Here is a 19,284-nt window from a genome sequence, read left to right on the forward strand (position 1 = left end):
TACACTCATCGCTCAATCTTCACTCATCACTGGGACTGAAGAAGCACTCGTCGCTCAATCTTCACTCATCGTTCAAGTTTCACTCATCGCTCAATCTTCAATACTTCTGCCATCTTTCTCCTTCTAGCTCCTTCCTTGTCGCCCATTTGTGTGCCCTAATTTCAACACTAATCGACCAAAGAAGCACTCCCGTTCATCATCTTCGCCTATCACTCAGGTAAATTTGGGTTAGGGTATGAAATTTGTTAAATAAAAACAGATTTCAATATGGGTATGAAAAATCAGATTTCGAACGGGTCTTTTCCTCTCTAAATAAAAGCCCCAAATTTGGGTTAGGGTGTGCACTTTTGTTTTGTGGTTAGAAAAGCACCAAATATCGGGGTTTTTTTCCTGCTTGGTTTTGTGCTTTGTTTAGATCTTGATAACTTGTATAATTAATTTCCTATATATGACAGCAATAGTTGAAGAGGTGAATTGCTTAGTGAGCTTGGGGATTGTGAATATAGGCTGCGCACTGATTGGATTGGAAAGGTGAGTTCATCAGGCTGGTTTTCATTTTATTTTTCTTGTTTGGTTTTTTTTTGTTTTCCCTGTTTTGTTGGTTCTGGCATGTAGTTAGGTATAGTTTAGGATTACTCACTACTTTGTTTGAGCTTGGTACTTGCATGTTGAATAACTACTTTGTTTGGTACAGTTTTATTTTTAGACTATTGTAGGGATTGTGTTGATTTCTTGATGCTATTCACATTACTTTTGTTACACATTATAGAAAACATACTTGAATTTGATGGGAATAATAGTTAGGAGTTTGAAATTTTGTATTGAAGTGCATATATAGCTGCTGCCCTTCCAATACCCCAAAAATATGTGTGTTAAAGGTACAAGGTTTATGGGTTCTGGTATAGTGGTTATGTTTAGTTTGTGTTAATTTCTTTTTGTTTTGTTTCAATAGAGTCAATATTTGGTATGATTTTATAAATGATATGTTTGTTTTTGGTGAAAGATGGATAAGTCATGGATGTATGCGGATAGGAGATCAAGGGCATATGAGTTAGGGATTCAAGAATTCTTCAATTTTGCATTACAGCATGCTAGAAACCCAAATCTCATTCATTGCCCTTGCCGAAAATGTGGAAATATGAGACAATTTGGGATTGGAGTTATAAGGGATCATCTCTATTTAAATGGGGTTGACCAAAGTTACCAAACTTGGATATGGCATGGAGAAGTTTCAAGTACATTTGCGAATGTAGGTAGATGTGTGGAGGAACAAGATACTAATTTTGTTTCCGAAACAGTGGATATGGTAGATAATGAAGAGGAAGAATGTTCAAATGATTGTAACGATTTCATTAATTCGGTTGGGGATGGCGATGAACCTTTATATCCTGGTTGTGATAAATTCACCAAGTTGGGAGCACTTGTAAGATTGTACAATTTGAAAGCAAAGCATGGATTGAGTGATGCAAGTTTCACTGACTACTTGATTGCCTTTGGGGATTTTCTTCCATCAGGTAATAAAATACCCACGTCTATGTATGAGGCTAAGAAGACTTTGTGTGCATTAGGCATGGACTATGAGAAAATACATGCATGCCCTAATGACTGCATTTTGTATAGGAATGAGTATGCTGATGAGGTTAATTGCCCCAATTGTACTGTGTCAAGGTGGAAGTTAAGTAAGGATTCAACTGTTAAGGAGGGAGTGCCCGCAAAGGTGTTGTGGTACTTTCCAATTATCCCAAGGTTTAAAAGGATGTTTCAGTCTAGTAAAACATCTGAGAGTTTGACTTGGCATGTTCATGGAAGAGTGAATGATGGTAAGATGCGGCATCCTGCAGATTCCCCGTCTTGGAAGTTAGTGGACTATAAGTGGCCTGAATTTGCTGAAGATCCTAGAAACCTAAGACTCGCACTTGCAGCTGATGGTTTCAATCCCCATAGCTCTTTAAGTAGTAGATACAGTTGCTGGCCTGTTCTACTTGTCACTTATAACCTTCCACCATGGTTGTGTATGAAAAGAAAGTTCATGATGATGAGTCTATTAATTTCTGGTCCTAAACAACCTGGAAATGATATAGACGTTTACCTAGCACCTTTGATTGATGATTTAAAAAGGCTATGGCAGGGAGTTGCAGAAGTGTATGATGCATACAAAGGAGAGTATTTCACTCTAAAAGCTGTACTTTTATGGACAATAAACGATTTTCCAGCCTATGGTAACTTATCTGGATGTGTGGTAAAAGGATATAATGCATGTCCAGTATGTGGAGAACACACAAAACCCCACAGGTTGGTTCATGGAAATAAATGCTCATACATAGGCCATCGAAGATTCTTAGCACGACATCATCCTTATCGAAAGCAAAAGGCTGCATTTAATAATTGTCAAGAATTTTCTCCACCTCCTGTGCCATTAAGTGGGGAAGAAGTATTGGCAAAGGTGGAAAGCCTTAATTTCTTACCTTTTGGGAAGAAAAAGTGGCCCCGTAACCGGGTGGAGGGTGATACAAGAGCGTGTTGGAAAAAGAAGTCAATCTTTTTCCAACTCGAATATTGGAAATCTCTTCATGTTCGGCATATTCTCGATGTTATGCACATTGAGAAAAATGTATGCGATAGTATTATCGGTACATTGTTGAACATTCCTACCAAAACAAAAGATGGGCTTGCAGCTCGTTTAGATCTCCTGGACATGGGGGTACGTACTGAATTAGCACCTATTGTTGGAGAAAAAAGAACTCATTTGCCTGCAGCTAGTTGGAATCTTTCGAGGGAAGAGAAGAGAACCGTATGCAATTCTTTTTTTGGTATGAAAGTCCCTGAGCAGTATTCTTCAAATGTTAGGAGTCTGGTATCAATGGAGGATTTAAGACTTGTTGGCCTTAAGTCACATGATTGTCATGCCTTCATGCAACAATTACTACCCGTGGCCATCCGTTCAGTTTTGGAGAAGCCTGTGAGATATGCTATAACCAGATTTTGTTTCTTCTTCAATGCTATATGTAGTAAAGTGGTGGATACTTCTATACTAGATAAGACGCAGGAAGATCTAGTGGTTACACTTTGTTTGCTCGAGAAGTATTTTCCACCATCATTTTTTGATATTATGGTTCATTTAACGGTGCATCTTATTAGAGAAGTTCAGTTATGTGGACCAGTTTACTTTAGGTGGATGTATCCGTTTGAACGGTATATGAAAGTGCTAAAGGGGTATGTTCGGAATCGGTATCGACCCGAGGGTTGCATTGCCGAGTGTTATATTGCTGAAGAAGCTTTGGAATTTTGCTTTGAACATCTTTCTCGTGGCAGTACTGTTGGAATCCCATCAAGACACAATCAGGGATCTTCTAAGGAATGTAAGCCCTTATCCGGTGCTTCTATACATAGGGTTGATCGTGAGCTTTTGGACCAAGCCCATCTGTTTGTATTAGAGAATACAAAGGAAGTGATACCTTATATCGCGTAAGGGAAATCTGACTTAATTTTCATGTTCATTAATTAAGTCTTTGAGTAGCACAACTGTCAATATTAATTGAGGATTCTAACATTTTTTGTAGTGAGCATATGAGCTATTTGAAGGCTACACATCCTAGGTTCAAAAAAAATGAAAAGTGGCTGCAAGATAAGCACAATCGCACTTTCATTCTTTGGTTAAAGAATCGAGTAAGTGTTAGTTTCTTAAAAGGATGCACTAAGCTATATAAGTAATTCCTAGCTTGTATGTAAATGAGTGTTTATCCTTGCAGGTTAAATCTGACCTCAATTGTGAAACTAATGACATACCAGACACGCTGAGTTGGCTAGCTGATGGTCCATGCATGGAAGTCCCGAAATTTAATGCTTATTCCATTAATGGGGTTCATTTTAATACTAAGACTCGTGATGCAGTTCGGGCTGTTCAAAACAGTGGCGTGTGTTGGGTTGGTGATACAATGCAAATTTCTAGTGCGAAAGATAAAAACCCCATAATCACAGATATGTGTTTCTATGGGGTGATTCAAGAAATATGGGAACTTGACTACTTCAAGTTTAGAATTCCTATATTTAAGTGCGATTGGGTTGAGAATACAAATGGAATTAAAATAGATGATCTAGGCTTTACTTTGGTCAATCTTAGTAGGATAGGTTTCAAGCATGATCAATTTGTTTTGGCTAGCCAAGTCAAACAAGTCTTTTACGTGGAAGACCCTGCAGATGCTGCATGGTCTGTTGTTCTATCAACCCAAGATAGAAATTACAATGATTGCGATTATGATGATGAGTTAGGGGATATTATAGTGCATCATGAACCTGTTACCAGAGATCTTCCATCCATTGAGACATTTGATGACATTGTTAGTGAAAATCCTACAAATTGCATTAGACCTGATGGTGAGGGTATATGGATTGATCAGTAGTATCAAAAGGGCATTTATCTAAGGTAACTGGTTTTTTTGTTTTGCTTGAGCCATGACTGTGTGCTTATTTTTAATGTGTGATTTTTGGTTAAGTGTTTTTCTGGTTATATAAAGCTTTTAATCCATGTATCTGATTATATAAAGCTTTTAATCCATGATTGGTATTGTTTTGCAGGTGCTTTACTGCATTCTTTGCATTCTTTGCAAAATTTAGCAGAAACTACAGATAAGTAAAGGTTAGTTCTATTAATCTAATTGGAAGGATATGTAGCATATCTCTATGACACTGCCATTCATGAGTTTTTACTTGGTACTGAAAATTAAATCTTTAGTAGTAAATTCTATAGGTTTCAATCATTTATTTATTTATTTTTTACAGTAATCAAAATCAGCTGAGCCCACTTCAATGGGTGCAAAGGCAGTGGCTTCCTCCAAGAAGAAGACCTCCAAATCAAAGGCAGCTGAGCCCACTTCATCTCAATCGAAGGTGACAAAGGACACTGCCACCACCGAGAGCTCAGTTAATGGAAAGAATAAGAGGGGGATGGTTACAATGCCTCGCATTGTAAAGCGAAAAATAATGAAAGTCAAAAAGGCGGTGGAGTTCAATGCAAAAGGGCAGCCACATGGGAAGGCAGCGACCGAGATGCAGTCTTACATTGGGACTTTAGCACGTACAAAGGTCCCAATTATCATAGACACTTGGAAGAAAGTGGATGATCATGTAAAGGCCAAAATTTGGGAAAATGTAGAGGTAAGCAACATTTGTCCCACATTTATATGACTAGTACATTATCATACTAAAACTTTATAAAATTACAGTTTTATTAAGATGTAAATTGTGTAACGTGTGTTTCTCTATGCAAGTAGATGGCTTTTGTGCTACCTGCTGAATGTAGGAAGATGGTGTTAGCATCTGCATCATCTAAGTGGAGGGAATTCAAGTCTAGACTGACTACTAAATATGTACTCCCTTACAAAGACCAACCTGATTTATTAATTGACCCTCCTAAAGAGTATGAATTTATTGAGAAGGCAGATTGGAAGGTCTTTGTGAACTCTAGGATTTCGGATCAGTGGGAGGTAAGATATTAATTATGCCTATTTTTTCTTGGTTATATTCAGTCACTATTCAAGGACAGAAAGGGAGGATTTAATACACATGTACAAAAACAATCTGAAAAGACAAACAAGTCATGACTCATTACAATAACAACCTCAATGAAAAATGAAAGTGAAATGAAGTGATTGCCTATAATTGAGACAGTAAAGGTGACTGATATTTGGTAGTTGATGAGTCAAGGACAATTACAGTTACCTTAATTGTCATTGGACTTTAACAAGGTACAAATACTTTGCCATCAGTTAATTGACTAAAGAAATATTTTCCAGATATTAAATTATTAATCATTTCAATAAACTATTGTGAGTTTGCATTCTATACTCAAATTCAGAGCACATCTAAGTTCATACTTAGGAATGATTGGACATTGGCAAGCTAGATGCAGACAAGCAAAACTAGTTAATTAATTCTAAGTGCAAGAAAATGCTTCTAAACTAATTTATGTTGAATACAAAGTAGTGGCTCATGTTGTTTAGGAAGAAAGTGTTTGAAAATGCATGTAACTGAAGTAGGATAGGGTTACAGATTATATTTATAGCAGTTTTTGAAATACAATGTGTGGCTTCTAAAATGGTTTAAGAAATTGAAACCAAATTGTGCATCATAAAAACATGCATGCACCTGCAAGTACACAACATACAGCCACAACAACCACACAATTCAAGTCACAGGCTCACAGCTGTTAGCTACATATGCATTAATGTGCAACTAATGCAGATAGCATATTACTGTACCAGTAATAAATCCTCCCTTTCTGTCCTGGCTCACAACTAATGCAGCTGTTTTTGTACATGTGTATTAAATCCTCCCTTTCTGTCCTGGCAAGTGAGCTGCCAGGACTTTGAATTGGGATGACCATGCAAGTGATCCTTGGCCTGGTCTGCATGTCAGCTTTTTCTTTTGTTTTATTTCTATAAAATTGTTGTTTTTAAACTTGTAAATAGAGTCCTCACTGTGTGGAAATATTCTATTTTGCAGCAAGTTCACAACGAACAGGTGGATAGGATATCTAAGCATGAGTATCGTCATAGACTATCGGGTAAAGGGTATGCTGGTTTGGAGGATGAACTGGTTAGTGTGAATTTTAACTGCCTTGGTTGAATATATATATTAAGATGTTAATCAAGTTTATTAAGATGTTAATCATTTGTTTGTTTTAAAGCTGAAAACAATGCCTGATGCGGAGTTTGATCGGGCATCCCTTTGGATTAAAGCACACGAAGATAAAAGTGGGAAGATCCCAAATGCAAAGGTAGCGGAGACTGCTGCCAGAATTGTAAGTAAGCTACTGATATTGTATTGATTATAATCCTACCAATGTTGGATCTGACAATGTTGACTTCTTTTTAAATTTGAAATCAACTTTATTTGTCCTTGTTTATTTATAAGACATATATTGTTTCAGGAGGATTTGAAGAAACAGGTAGCTGATGGCACATTATCTATTTCTGGTACCACTGATGTGCTAACAATGGCATTAGGGACCCCTGAGCACTCGGGGCGAGTTAGAGGTGTGGGAGGTTATGTAAAGCCTAGTTCTTACTTTAGGCTCCCTCCAAGAAAGAGTATAAAAGACACAATCAGAGATAGTGTCAAACAGATCATGGAAGAGGAGCGGGAGAAGATAATAGCTGAGGAACGAAAATATTGGATGGAGAAAATTCATGAAATAGAGGAAGGGAAGAATTCCAAGGCTGAGGGACCAACCCCTGAGATGTTAACCCCTAATCCCGGTACTCCATCAACTCCTCATACTGTTGGATATGGCTCTGATAAAGCAAGCACCAATGCAGTCAAGAAGACTCTTATTCTGAACAAAGTTGAGGACAATATTGAAGAAAATGTGGAGAAGGAAATGAAGAAGAATGCTGAACAGCAGGTGGACAAGAAAGACACGCAGAAGATCGATGTGGATGCTGATTGTGTCCACCTGGAATCTGGGCAGGACAAGAAAATTGTTTTGAAGGTATATATTTCATCCCAACTTATTTGAATTCACATACAATAATTTGACTATAAACCTTGTTTCAAAGTATTATTATAAATCATTAATAATACTTGGCCATTACCCCTCTCTGCAATATGCATTGTATTCATGAGATCAATTTCTCCCTTGCCTAACTACAAAGCTAGCTAGCACTTAATTTTTCTCATTAAGTAACCATGAATATGACTCATAGATACTCTTTTATAATTTGACTCATAGACGACACACCTTGGCAAGCTGGCAGCTGCTGCATGTACAAATTAAGTAGTCAACTAATACAACATATTGATTTTTGATGATTATAAGTACTCCATTGAGGTTTGAATGAATTGAAACCCAGCCCTACAATTAATTTTTATAATGTTATATGTGCTTTGGATGTGTGCTGGGCAGGACAAGATTGTGTTGAAGAAAGCAAAAGATGAGAAGCAAGATAGGATGAAGGGAATTGTGTTGAACCTGCAAGCAATGCCTACGCCACTGAAGTTGTTGTGCATGTATGCACAAAATGTAATGAATGAGGGATTAACAATCAACTTTGAAATAGAGGCGGACGTTTTTGGGGCAGCTCGTAGAACCTACATACTGTCCGAAGATATTACCCAATTTGGTGGCATGGTTGAAATATCAGCCAACTGTATTCTGGTTTACATGAGGTAAAAAAAATGAATAGGGGATTTTTACATATTAATATCCAGCAAAAAAGATGAGATTATTCAATCATGCTAGCTATTTGACTTGCTAAATATTTTTTAGGTACTTGTACAATGTGGTGAAGAGATCAAAGATGGTAAACATGGTTGGTTTCGTAGACCCTGCTCGAACTGGTGCAATAGGGTGTGGAACTGTAACGGAAAGAACACGGCACTTGGCAGATAGGTTCGCCACGTCTTCTAACGATAAGATTTTTTTAGTCCCTTACAATTCCGGGTAAGTTATTCAATGTTAAAATATCTTTGATTGTGAATGTAAATACACATTTCCAGCCATGTAATGTATTTAAAGAGAATTTTAAATGCGTAGAAATCATTGGATGTTGACGGTTATCAATCCGGAGAAGGAGATTGTCTATTTTATGGACCCAATGAGAAGGCGTCTGATCGGTGATGAATGGAGAACTGTTGTGGACAAGTAAGGCTGTAATTTTTTTGTCATCAGTTTATAATTTCACTCCATATCTCATAAAGTGTTGAAATCATTTGGTTTTTCGATCATGCCACAGCGGGATTAAAATATTCAATGCTCAAGTGAATAGGCAAGGGCGTAAAACAATAATTTGGAAAAATATGGCGGTAGGTTGGCTTGTTTGCTTTAAACATCAAATAAAAAATTGCTAAATGAACTATATATGTGCTCATTCTAATTAATGTTTATTTGTATTTAGGGCATTCCTCAACAACCAAGTGACAAGGAGTGTGGTTATTTTGTTATGCGCTTTATGAAGGAAATAATTGAAGATGAGGGCTTAGCTTTTGTGAATAAGGTATGAATTAGTCAGCCAACCTGACATTATGTTGGTCATGTTTTTGGTAATAATAGAATATGCTTGCTCAAGTTTTGGAAGTGTTTGTTGGCGCCACCTTGATAGTCCCAGGAACCTCAACTGCTTTCAATTAACCGAACAAAGATGGGAAATGGGTCTTAGAAATAGATGAATTTTAAATTGAGACCATAGATTAACAAATGCCTCTTACCCCCCAAAAAAAAAAACAATATGAACAAATGAAATGCAAGCAGGGATAGTGACATGCCATCACAAATATAGAGGGCCAGGGAGGTTGGGACATTGAGATTTAGAACTAATCCTCTTCTTTCTATTTGTGGTGTTACATCATTATCTTTGTTACATAAAATTTTTGGTTGAATTTTATTTTTAATATATTAGTACTCCATGTTTGCCTTGTTTCAGTGGGAACGAAGGCAGGACAACACTTATACCCAAGAAGATATCGATGAAGTCCGGGCTGAATGGGCAAACTTCGTGGGCCAGTTTATGTAGACATTTCTGGTTGGATTTTTGCATGACACCTTTTTTACGTAGGCCATATGTTTAGCTAGACTAGCTTTGGGTATATATGATATATTGATTACTTTGCTAGATTAGCTTGGGATGATTGATAGGCCAGCTGCTGGATAATATTTTGATATATAAATGGCAGCAATTAGGTTGATTCATTAGATTGATGCCTAGTTTTTTGGAAAGGTATATATGGAGGGTTTTTGTTTATGGCATATATGGCTGGTTTTGTGAATGAAATTGGGTTAAGGGAGCAAGGTACATATATACAATTACTACCTTTAAATATCTTATATTATTTGGTTATATTAGAAATTCCAATCCTTTATTATTGTGAATTGGTATTTTGTAAATGTATAATTTATTAGGAATGTTAATTATGAAGGGAATCAATTAATGGTTGTACCAAAACAACCTATCTCATCAATCAGATTCTGCATTGTTTGTTCATAATTGCATTGTGGTCAAAGACAATTGGGAGTTTCTAAAAACAGATGTAAACAGGCACATTATACAACAGTTTTTCGATAAAAAGCGTGGTCTGTGCCCTTGACTTACAATGGTTCAATATCATAAACCATTGTCTAATTCTTAAGCATACCACACAAATCTTAAGAAGCCATTGTGCTAAGTACCTTCATACAATAGTTTCTAATCCAAAAATCGATGTACCAAATAAGTATATACAACGGTTATATGGTTAATATTTAATTTTCTTAATGCATGAATACAACGGTTTCATATAAAACACCGTAGTTTGAAAAACCTATAGACATGGCAATACACATATTATTCAATAGATTAGACAACGGTTTGTGACCATAACCCGTTGTTTTATTGGCTATTTCACCTCGTGTTTCTACCTAAAATAGTTGTAAAACCAATTCTTTACTTAACATAACCATTGTTTGACATATATATACACATCGGTTTTTAAATATAAACCGATGTTTAATTTGGCACTCAACAACGGTATCTTCCAAATCATTGATTTTAAAGGTTGTATATACAACGGTGTTACATCTATAACCGTTGTGTAGGTGCACCAGGACAACGGATTTTATCCGTTGTCTATTTGGGGTATGAATAGACAACACTCGATTAGACGACGGTAAATTATAAACTTAGACAACGGTGATTATCCGTTGTCTGTTTGCTATTTTGTAGTAGTGCATCATCCGTTCTGTCTTCTTGAAGGGCTTTTGTAAGTGCATTTTCAGCTTCTTTTTTGGTCACTCTTATGTCTTCACTGAAACATCTCTTTACAAAACTTGAATCAGATCTTGTGCAGCCATAGTTGTCGATTTGTACTTCCTTTCCATTACTTGGGAACCCAAACATCTTTGCAACATCTTCAACTTCAATTGCTTCAGATCTTCCCCCAATTTTGAATTTGTGTGTTCTTGTGTCATACAAGCTGAGGATTTGGTGGATCTGTTGGTCTGATTTCTTGTGCTTTTTCTTTGTTATTAATCCTCTGTTGCAGGCATCGAAAAAAGTCCAAAAAGGAGTCTGTTTTAACTTGTCCAGATGCTTCTGCTGTAGACTAGGTTTTATGCTTTGGAGGATATTCAAAAAGCTCACCAGGTTAGATCGATATTGTATACCTGGATTCCATTTAGCATCATTTGCTGGTAATTTTTTCTCACTCTATAAATGTTTAAATAGTTACACTTATCAGGATATGCTATGAATTGAAACATGTCAAGGTATACTCAAACATAAGAAACATGTCAAGGTACATTTCCTAGTCCCATATTCAGTTACATTGCATTTATAGTAAAGTAAAGTAAACATGTGTAAATGGATAATTATAGTGAAACTGTTTATGTGTAAATGGATAATTATAGTGAATTTATAGCAAGTGAATTTATATCAAGAACAATTATGTGCTTGAAATTAGCTCAGTCAAATGACGAAACCATATTACATTATGCAACTTAGTGAAACTGTTTCCTCCTACACTAAGTGAAACTGTTTTCTCCTAGACTTGGTTATAGTTACATACATTTGTGCAACTTGCATAAACAAGGTGAAACTACATCAGTCAAATGATGAAACCATATTACATTATGCAACTTAGTGAAACTGTTTCCTCCTACACTAAGTGAAACTGTTTCCTCTAGACTAAGTGAAACTGTTCTTATTTAGAAATTGATTTGCAATTGTTTTTTGTGGTTTTACCTTATGTTTCGGTGCTTTGTTTTGTTTTGTTGCTTGCTTCCCCTTTGCCATTTTTTAGAACATGCAATTTTGAAAGTAGTCACAGTTATTATAAAATACTAGTGACCTTGCTGAAAGTAGTCACAGTTTTAGAACCCTGCAATTTTTAAGTCTCAATTTGCATAAGAAACACAAATTCAATTCAAATATAGTAACATTAGTACACTTACCCAGAATACCCACAAATTTTTATGTCCCAGAATACCGAGAAGAAAATTATGTACACTTACCTTTTCTGCAAAAATTCTTTATGTTTGTTGTCGATTTGGTTTTCTTCAGCAAATGTATGTGTTGGTTTGTAGGAGGGGGAGTAGATTTCGGAATGAGAAATCGTGGGGGGTGAGTGGCGGAAGTTGAAGAGTGAGTGGGTTCTGAAACTGTTTTCGGAGGGGGGAGTGGGTTCTGAAACTGGTTTCATGATGGAATCAGAAATCATGGGGGGGGGGAGTTGGGGGAAGTTCAGAGGGAGTGGATTCTGAAAATGTTTTCGTAATGGAATGAGAAATCGTGGTGGGGAGAAGTGGGGAAGGTTGAAGGGGGATGGGTTTTGAAACTGTTTTCGTGGGGGGCAGTGGGTCTGAAACTCTTTTCATGATGGAATGAGAAATCTTGGAGGGGGGAGTGGGGAAAGTTGAAGAGGGATGGGTTATGAAACTGTTTTCGTGGGGGGGGGGGGGGAGTCGGTCCGAAAAAATTTTGTAATTGAAGGATAATTCTTGGAGGGGGGAGTGGGGAAAATTGAACTGGGATGAGTTCTGAAACTGTTTTTGTGGGAGAGAGGGTCTGAAACTGTTTTCGTGATGGAGATTGTGGGATATTTTGTGTGCTACGTGTTTGTAATGGGGTGGGCTTGTGGGTTTGGGGTAGGCTGGGCTGCTGGCGGGGGTTGGGCTTCCAGCTGTCCTGTGGACTTGCTTGGATGCGGTTTGTTTGTGGGTTTTCTGGCATTTTGTGGGCTTCTGGCAATTTGTGGGCTTCCAACGGTTCTTTGGGCTGTGGAATTGGTTGCAGTTTCAATGGGATTGGTTGCGGTTTCTGTGGGCTGTGGGCTTGGTTAATGGCATAGATGTAAATTCTAGTAATTATGAAGCCTAAACTATTGGTAGGATGTGTTTAGGGTGCGGCTGGTTTGTTGGGTAATGGCTGGGGGCGGCAACAAATTTTTTGCTATAATTGGGTGGTATAAATTACGAACTATTGAAAATTTAACCTTAATCCTCCGTCTCCCTTTATATATATATATATATATAGATATAAATAAACAACGTCTAAGCAAAGAAAAAACAGAAAAAGTTAAAAAGAAAAAAGGAATAACCTCACCTGTTAAGCAAGCGATGGTAAGGTAAACCGGAAGCGCAAAACATAATACAGAGAGTTGACAGAGTTGATTTAGATATTTTAGGCAGTATTGGATCACTAAAAAAAAGAATGAAACGATAAGATTGAGAGAGTCTCACACAATCGAGTAACTAAAAAAAAAATGAAAATTATAAGATTGAGAATCCTCACTTGTTAGACTATTCCAGTAATAAGAAATGTCTGCATAATGAAAGACATAATTAATAATATTAACTCATTTTGACATGCATGTCTGAATTCAAATAAAGAGGGAGAGAGGGTAACGCTACCACAAATAGCTTTGTTGGTTTCATCATCGATGTAGCATTCTATATAATGAAACCATCTTCGATTTCTCCCGTAGCTCTGCAACCATGAAAGTTCAAACCCATAGAGCAGCTCATTATGGATGTCTATGTAAGAAAGGTTCATGTTCTTTGTGCGGGGGCGTGATGTGATCAAAACCATAAGCTCTATACGGCACGAATCCTTCAGCTCTGAGGCATTTAAATGACCAATCTTAACAAAAACATGCCCTTTACTCATAGCATCATTAATGCAATAAGGAGCAGCAGTCATTATATAATTTCCGCATTTGAGGGACCTTCTATCATGACTGGAGGCATACAATGCCTCCACATCAAAAAAAAAAAAAAAAATAGATAACCTGCTGAACTGGTAAACAAGTTTTACCATTTTTTTGATGCATCCCTCAAGTTAATGGTAACTCTTGATCAAGATGTGGTAACTTACCATATTCTTGATCGAAGTTACCATTTTCTTGAACCAAACATCAAGAAAATGGTAACTAAAACCTTGCCTCAAACCAAGTTACCACTTTTTTGATCGTTCGATCAAGAAAATGGTAACTTGGTTCAAGAATGTGGTAACCAAGCCCAATCATGACCAAAATTACCATTTTTTTGATTTTTTTCCTCAAGAAATGGTTACTTTTTCTCAAGAAATGGTAAGTTACCATTTTCTCAAGAAATGGTAAGTTACCATTTTCTTGATCAAAGTTACCATTTTCTTGAACCAAACATCAAGAAAATGGTAACAAATCAGTGAGGCAAAAAACGTTACCACTTTCTTGATCATTCGATCAAGAAAATGGTAACTTGGTTCAAGAATGTGGTAACCAAGCCTAATCTTGACCAAACTTACCATTTTGTTGATTTTTTTCCTCAAGCAATGGTAAGTTACCATTTTCTTGATCTAAGTTACCACTTTCTTGAGAAAAAGATCAAGAAAATGGTAACTTGGTTCGAGAATGTGGTAACAAAGCCCAATCTTGACCAAAGCTACCATTTTTTTGATTTTTTTCCTCAAAAAATGGTAACTTTTTCTCAAGAAATGGTAAGTTACCATTTTCCTGAACCAATCCTCAAGAAAATGGTAACCAAATCAGCCAAGAAAAAAACCTTACCACTTTCTTGATTATTCGATCAAGAAAATGGTAACTTGATTCAAGAATGTGGTAACCAATCCCAACCTTGACCAAAGTTACATTTTTCTTGATTTTTTCCTCAAGAAATGGTAACTTTTCCTAAAGAAATGGTAACTTTTTCTCAAGAAATTGTAAGTTACCATTTTCTTGATCCAAGTTACCATTTTCTTGAACCAATCCTCAAGAAAATGGTAACCAAATCAGCCAAGCAAAAAACGTTACCACTTTCTTGATTGTTCGATTAAGAAAATGGTAACTTTGATCAAGAAAGTGGTAACCAAGCCCAACCTTGACCAAAGTTACCATTTTCTTGATTTTTTTTCTCAAGAAATTGTAACTTTTTCTCAAGAAATGGTAAGTTACCATTTTCTTGATCCAAGTTATCATTTTCTTGAACCAAACATCAAGAAAATGGTAACCAAATCAATGGGGCAAAAAATGTTACCACTTTCTTGATCGTTCGATCAAGAAAATGGTAACTTGGTTCAAGAATGTGGTAACCAAGCCCAATCTTGACCAAACTTTCCATTTTCTTGATTTATTTCCTCAAGAAATGGTAACTTTAGCTCAATAAATGGTAAGTTACCATTTTGTTGAACCAAACCTCAAGAAAATGGTAACCAAATCAGTGGGGAAAAAAATGTTACTACTTTCTTGATCGTTCGATCAAGAAAATGGTAACCTCAGTCAAGAATGTGGTAACCAAGCCAAATCTTGACCAAAGTTACCATTTTCTTGATTATTTTTCTCAAGAAATGGTAACTTTTTCTCAAGAAATGGTAAGTTACCATTTTCTTGACCCAAGTTACCATTTTCTTGAACCAATCCTCAAGAAGCTTGTAAGCAAATCAGTGGGGCAAAAACTGTTACCACTTTCTTGATCGTTCAATCAAGAAAATGGTAACTTCGATCAATAAAGTGGTAACCAAGCCCAACTTGACCAAAGTTACCATTTTCTTGATTTTTTTTTTCTCAAGAAATGGTAACTTTTTGTCAAAAATTGGTAAGTTACCATTTTGTTGATCCAAATTACCATTTTCTTGAACCAAACATCAAGAGAATGGTAACTTCATCACTGGGCCAAAAATCGTTTCGCACTGCAACTGTGTATAGACGAAAGAGCAATTGCTTTCTCAGACTACTAAATACAAGATCCTGTTTGACAATCAGGTTTTGACATGCAATTGAAAATTCTGAACAAAATTGCTTCTATAGTTATATACCAAGTTACCAACTATGAATTATAGTCCTAAGGTATACACCGATACGTCATTTATTTACCAAACAATGCAGCCACGTATTCATATATACACAGTCACATTACTCACATCCATAAACAACAAAACGAACAAAATGCATAAAATAAAATGGCCAAGCATACACTTCATCCATAGTACTTAGATTGAGTCTTAGTACAACAATAATCAAGCAGATACCCAAGAAGCAATTCTCACAACATGAAAACTGCAAAATTAATCAAGAGTAACAGCAATCTTCCTGATTGTAGCCTGCCAAGTTTAGTGACGTCACAACCAGATTTGCACATTATAATTACATTTGTTAATACGGAGAGTAAATGTCATCAGGATCAGGTGACCACGATGAGTCAGATGGCCACCATGGACGCCAATTGGCAGGGGTGCAGTCTAGCGATGACTCTGAATGATAGTCGTTCCCAGGTTCTTCATCCACCAAATCCAGGGGTCTGGACTGTTGAGATAAATCAGGGGCAGCTGACCCTTGTGATGAATCCGCGAAATTTGACACTCCGGTATCTTTGGGTGGTTGTGATGCCGAAACATTGGTGAATCCACAGTTCTTATACTCATCTACCCATATCCAGCCATGGCAGTCAGCCTTACCCTAATACAAAACACATGCATTCTGACATTTCAATGTTTTGGTTGCACAAATGGTCGGCCAAACTTAACAAAAACGTTCACTTACATTAGTCCCTTTGCATCCCCAGGCTGGGCGTTGATTACCTTCAAAATTGGCAATATATTGCATCGAACCATTGTTGTCACAGTACAAAAACATGACTTTAATTTCTGAACTTGAGCTATTTAGACATCAATGCATTAGTAGATTTATTTCCTATTACAGTGAAATTGAAAAACAACAACAAAAAATACCAAGACGTTAATTTCTCTTACCTTCACAACTTTTGACACCATCACCTTTAAACCCAGCAGGACACTTGTATTTGACCTCTCCATCATCATGTTTAGAGAAATAATAGGAATTAAAAATAAATATATTTTCCAAGAGCAGAATGTTTTGTTTGTTTGTTTTTTTTTTTTTTTTTTTTTTTTTTTTTTTTTTTTTTTTTTAAAGGGAACACATGAAGATCACTTACCGTACCAGCAGAATATGCATGTCCATCTTGAGCTTCATGCCAACCACCTCCATTATTTACCTTGCACCTCCCAGGCCCACTCGCTGGAAGTCAATGGTAATATTAATATATTGCAATACAATGTGCAACAAAAGGAAAACTTTTGCAAAGTGGAAGTATTCTAGCTATAATTTGATTAACATGAAGAAGAATATAAGAACTGAAATTTCAGTGCAGATTTCCATTGATCTGTAACCCATACATATTTATTTTTAGAACTAAGTCTGCAATATCTAGATATAAACAACTAGGATCATTAAATCTTGATCAAACCTTTTGAGCAACTTGAATGCAAAACCAGGAGCATTAAAAAAATCCACAATTTTTTTTAACCACACTTTTGCCTTCTCTATTTAATTTTCATGTCTTTTTTTAACATAAACAAAAAATATATAGTTTTTTCATTTTACCTTCACAACTAGTGTAATGTAACGACCCGACCCAAATTTTCACTAGAAATTTAAATTTTTATTTAACTATGTTTTTAAGAGATTTTTTTTTAAAGGTGTGAAATTGTATTTTAAAGATTTTGAGATTTATTTGGAAAATAAAAAGAGTTTTGATTTATTTATTTTTATTTTAATTTAAGCTTGACCAAAAGTTGACTTTTAAAAAGAATGGGTTTTCGATTTTGACTTTGGGTCCGTTAGATAGGTTTCGATCCCCCGAGTTCATAGACACGTAGCATGCTTCGATCCGAGTTACAGATTGGAAGATATGGGCGTTTGAAGCGAGGGGCAATTTCGTAAAATGACAAATTGGGGTTTAAAAATCAGATTTTCTAGACTTCTCTCTCTCTCTCTAGAACCTTCTCTCTCTCTCTCTCTCTCTCTCTCTCTCTCTAGAACCTTCTCTCTCTCCTTTATATCTCTCTCTCCTCACGCACACCCCCCCCCCCCGATTCTCTCTCTTTCCTCTCCTTTCTCTCTGGCCGATCGTCTCCTCCGGCGAGTGTCTCGCCGTCCGGCAGCCAATGGCGACGAGACACCCACCCATCACCTCGCCTTCTCCTTCTCCATCTTCCCCTAGCCTCTAATCACCCAATCGGACCACCACCACGACGTGACGGCGCGAAATCCGATGCCAGCCCCTGCAGATGACTTGGATTTTCCGGCCAAATTGCGAGGTCCGACCACTACAAATCGATTCCCCTCGACGTTCTGAGTTTCCCCATACAATTCTTTCACTCCGACGACCTCCCAAAACGGTAGTGCAAAGCTAGAAGACCGCGGCTACTCCGGTGGCCGTTCCGGCGACTCCGGCGACTTCTGGTCTCGAACCAGGTGATTTGAAAGTGATTAGAGAAACTGAACTGGGAATCAGGGCACAAACGGACGCTTGATCAATACCAATCGGCACTCGGACAAGCTCTGGCTAAGGTTGATAAAGTATTGTCTCTCGGCTATTTCTAGTGGCGAACAAGTGTTGAATCGGGAGATGGAAACAAATCTCGGAAAGGATTGTGCATAGCTTGGTTAATCTGTGAGTGGACTAACTTTTAAATTTTTCTGAAATGTTTTTACATGTTGATGATTAAATTCTATTACTTAGCTATATTGAGTTTGAAATTAAGCTAAAGGATTTTTGGGTTAAAATTGGGTTTTTAAATTCTTCTTTCCTAAATTTAAAATTGATATTTATGGTTTTTGCATTTCAAAGTTTCATGGATTTATGAATCTAGATATTGTGAGTTGAACAAATGTATATTCGATGAGTTTGGTTTTGTTAAGAAGAGTTTTGGAAGAAAAATGAAAGGATTTGAGATTTGAATTATGTGTTTATGAGTTATTGGTTTTTTCAAACCACCTTTTCAGTACCCCTCCAGGTTATCAGATTTAATAGGTCTTTGGGACCCATCACGGCACACACATAGGCTTTGGGCCGTGTGTCGGGATGCTTTGCCCTTTGGGGGCCGCTCTGCGTGCACGTACGACAGAATTTATGGCTCTGCATGCGTATGACAGATTCTCGGCTCTGCGCATGTATGACAGATTATTTATGGCTCTGCATGCGTATGACAGATTCTCGGCTCTGCGCATGTATGACAGATTATTTATGGCTCTGCATGCGTATGACAGATCCTCGGCTCTGCGCATGTATGACAGATTATTTATGGCTCTGCATGCGTATGACAGATCCTCGGCTCTGCGCATGTATGACAGATTCTATGGGTATCTGACTGGTGTGTGTTTTCAACTGTTAAGTATTTTAAGTGATGAGTTTATGACCGCAAAAAGGTTTTTAAGTAAGACGGTTTCAGTTGAACAGTTTTATTGATTTTCAATATATTGAGAATGTTGAGAAGAAAGTTTTCAGCTCAAGTTATTTATTTATAAATTGACAATATCGAT

General features: G+C 36.9%; 2 protein-coding genes, 2 long non-coding RNA genes and 1 pseudogene across 4 annotated transcripts in view; 2 read left to right on the forward strand and 3 right to left on the reverse strand.

The window, feature by feature from the left end:
* The window catches only part of LOC147283095 (rust resistance kinase Lr10-like), a 48,641-nt pseudogene extending 34,974 nt beyond the window's left edge, over positions 1 to 13,667 (reverse strand).
* Positions 1 to 19,284, reverse strand: part of LOC147283091 (uncharacterized) — a 90,807-nt gene that overhangs the window by 65,611 nt on the left and 5,912 nt on the right. The window lies entirely within an intron of this gene.
* On the forward strand, positions 1,004 to 4,400 carry LOC147283098 (uncharacterized). Its single transcript, XM_086246343.1, has 3 exons — positions 1,004 to 3,465; positions 3,561 to 3,666; positions 3,750 to 4,400. The coding sequence occupies exons 1-3, from the start codon at positions 1,004 to 1,006 to the stop codon at positions 4,398 to 4,400; spliced, it is 3,219 nt and encodes a 1,072-aa protein (XP_086102469.1).
* LOC147283099 (uncharacterized) lies at positions 8,126 to 9,583 on the forward strand. The gene is made up of 6 exons (XM_086246223.1): positions 8,126 to 8,166; positions 8,267 to 8,440; positions 8,534 to 8,641; positions 8,733 to 8,802; positions 8,895 to 8,993; positions 9,420 to 9,583. Exons 1-6 carry the CDS (start codon positions 8,126 to 8,128, stop codon positions 9,507 to 9,509), a joined length of 582 nt encoding a protein of 193 aa, XP_086102349.1. The 3' UTR covers positions 9,510 to 9,583.
* On the reverse strand, positions 16,294 to 16,819 carry LOC147283100 (uncharacterized). The gene is made up of 3 exons (XR_015122796.1): positions 16,692 to 16,819; positions 16,483 to 16,597; positions 16,294 to 16,398 (listed from the first exon to the last, which is right to left on the reverse strand). It is a non-coding gene; the product is annotated as an uncharacterized LOC147283100 (long non-coding RNA).

This window comes from Dryas octopetala, chromosome 6 (assembly GCF_963921425.1).
Source record: "Dryas octopetala chromosome 6, drDryOcto1.1, whole genome shotgun sequence".
In the NCBI taxonomy this organism is placed as follows: domain Eukaryota; kingdom Viridiplantae; phylum Streptophyta; class Magnoliopsida; order Rosales; family Rosaceae; genus Dryas; species Dryas octopetala.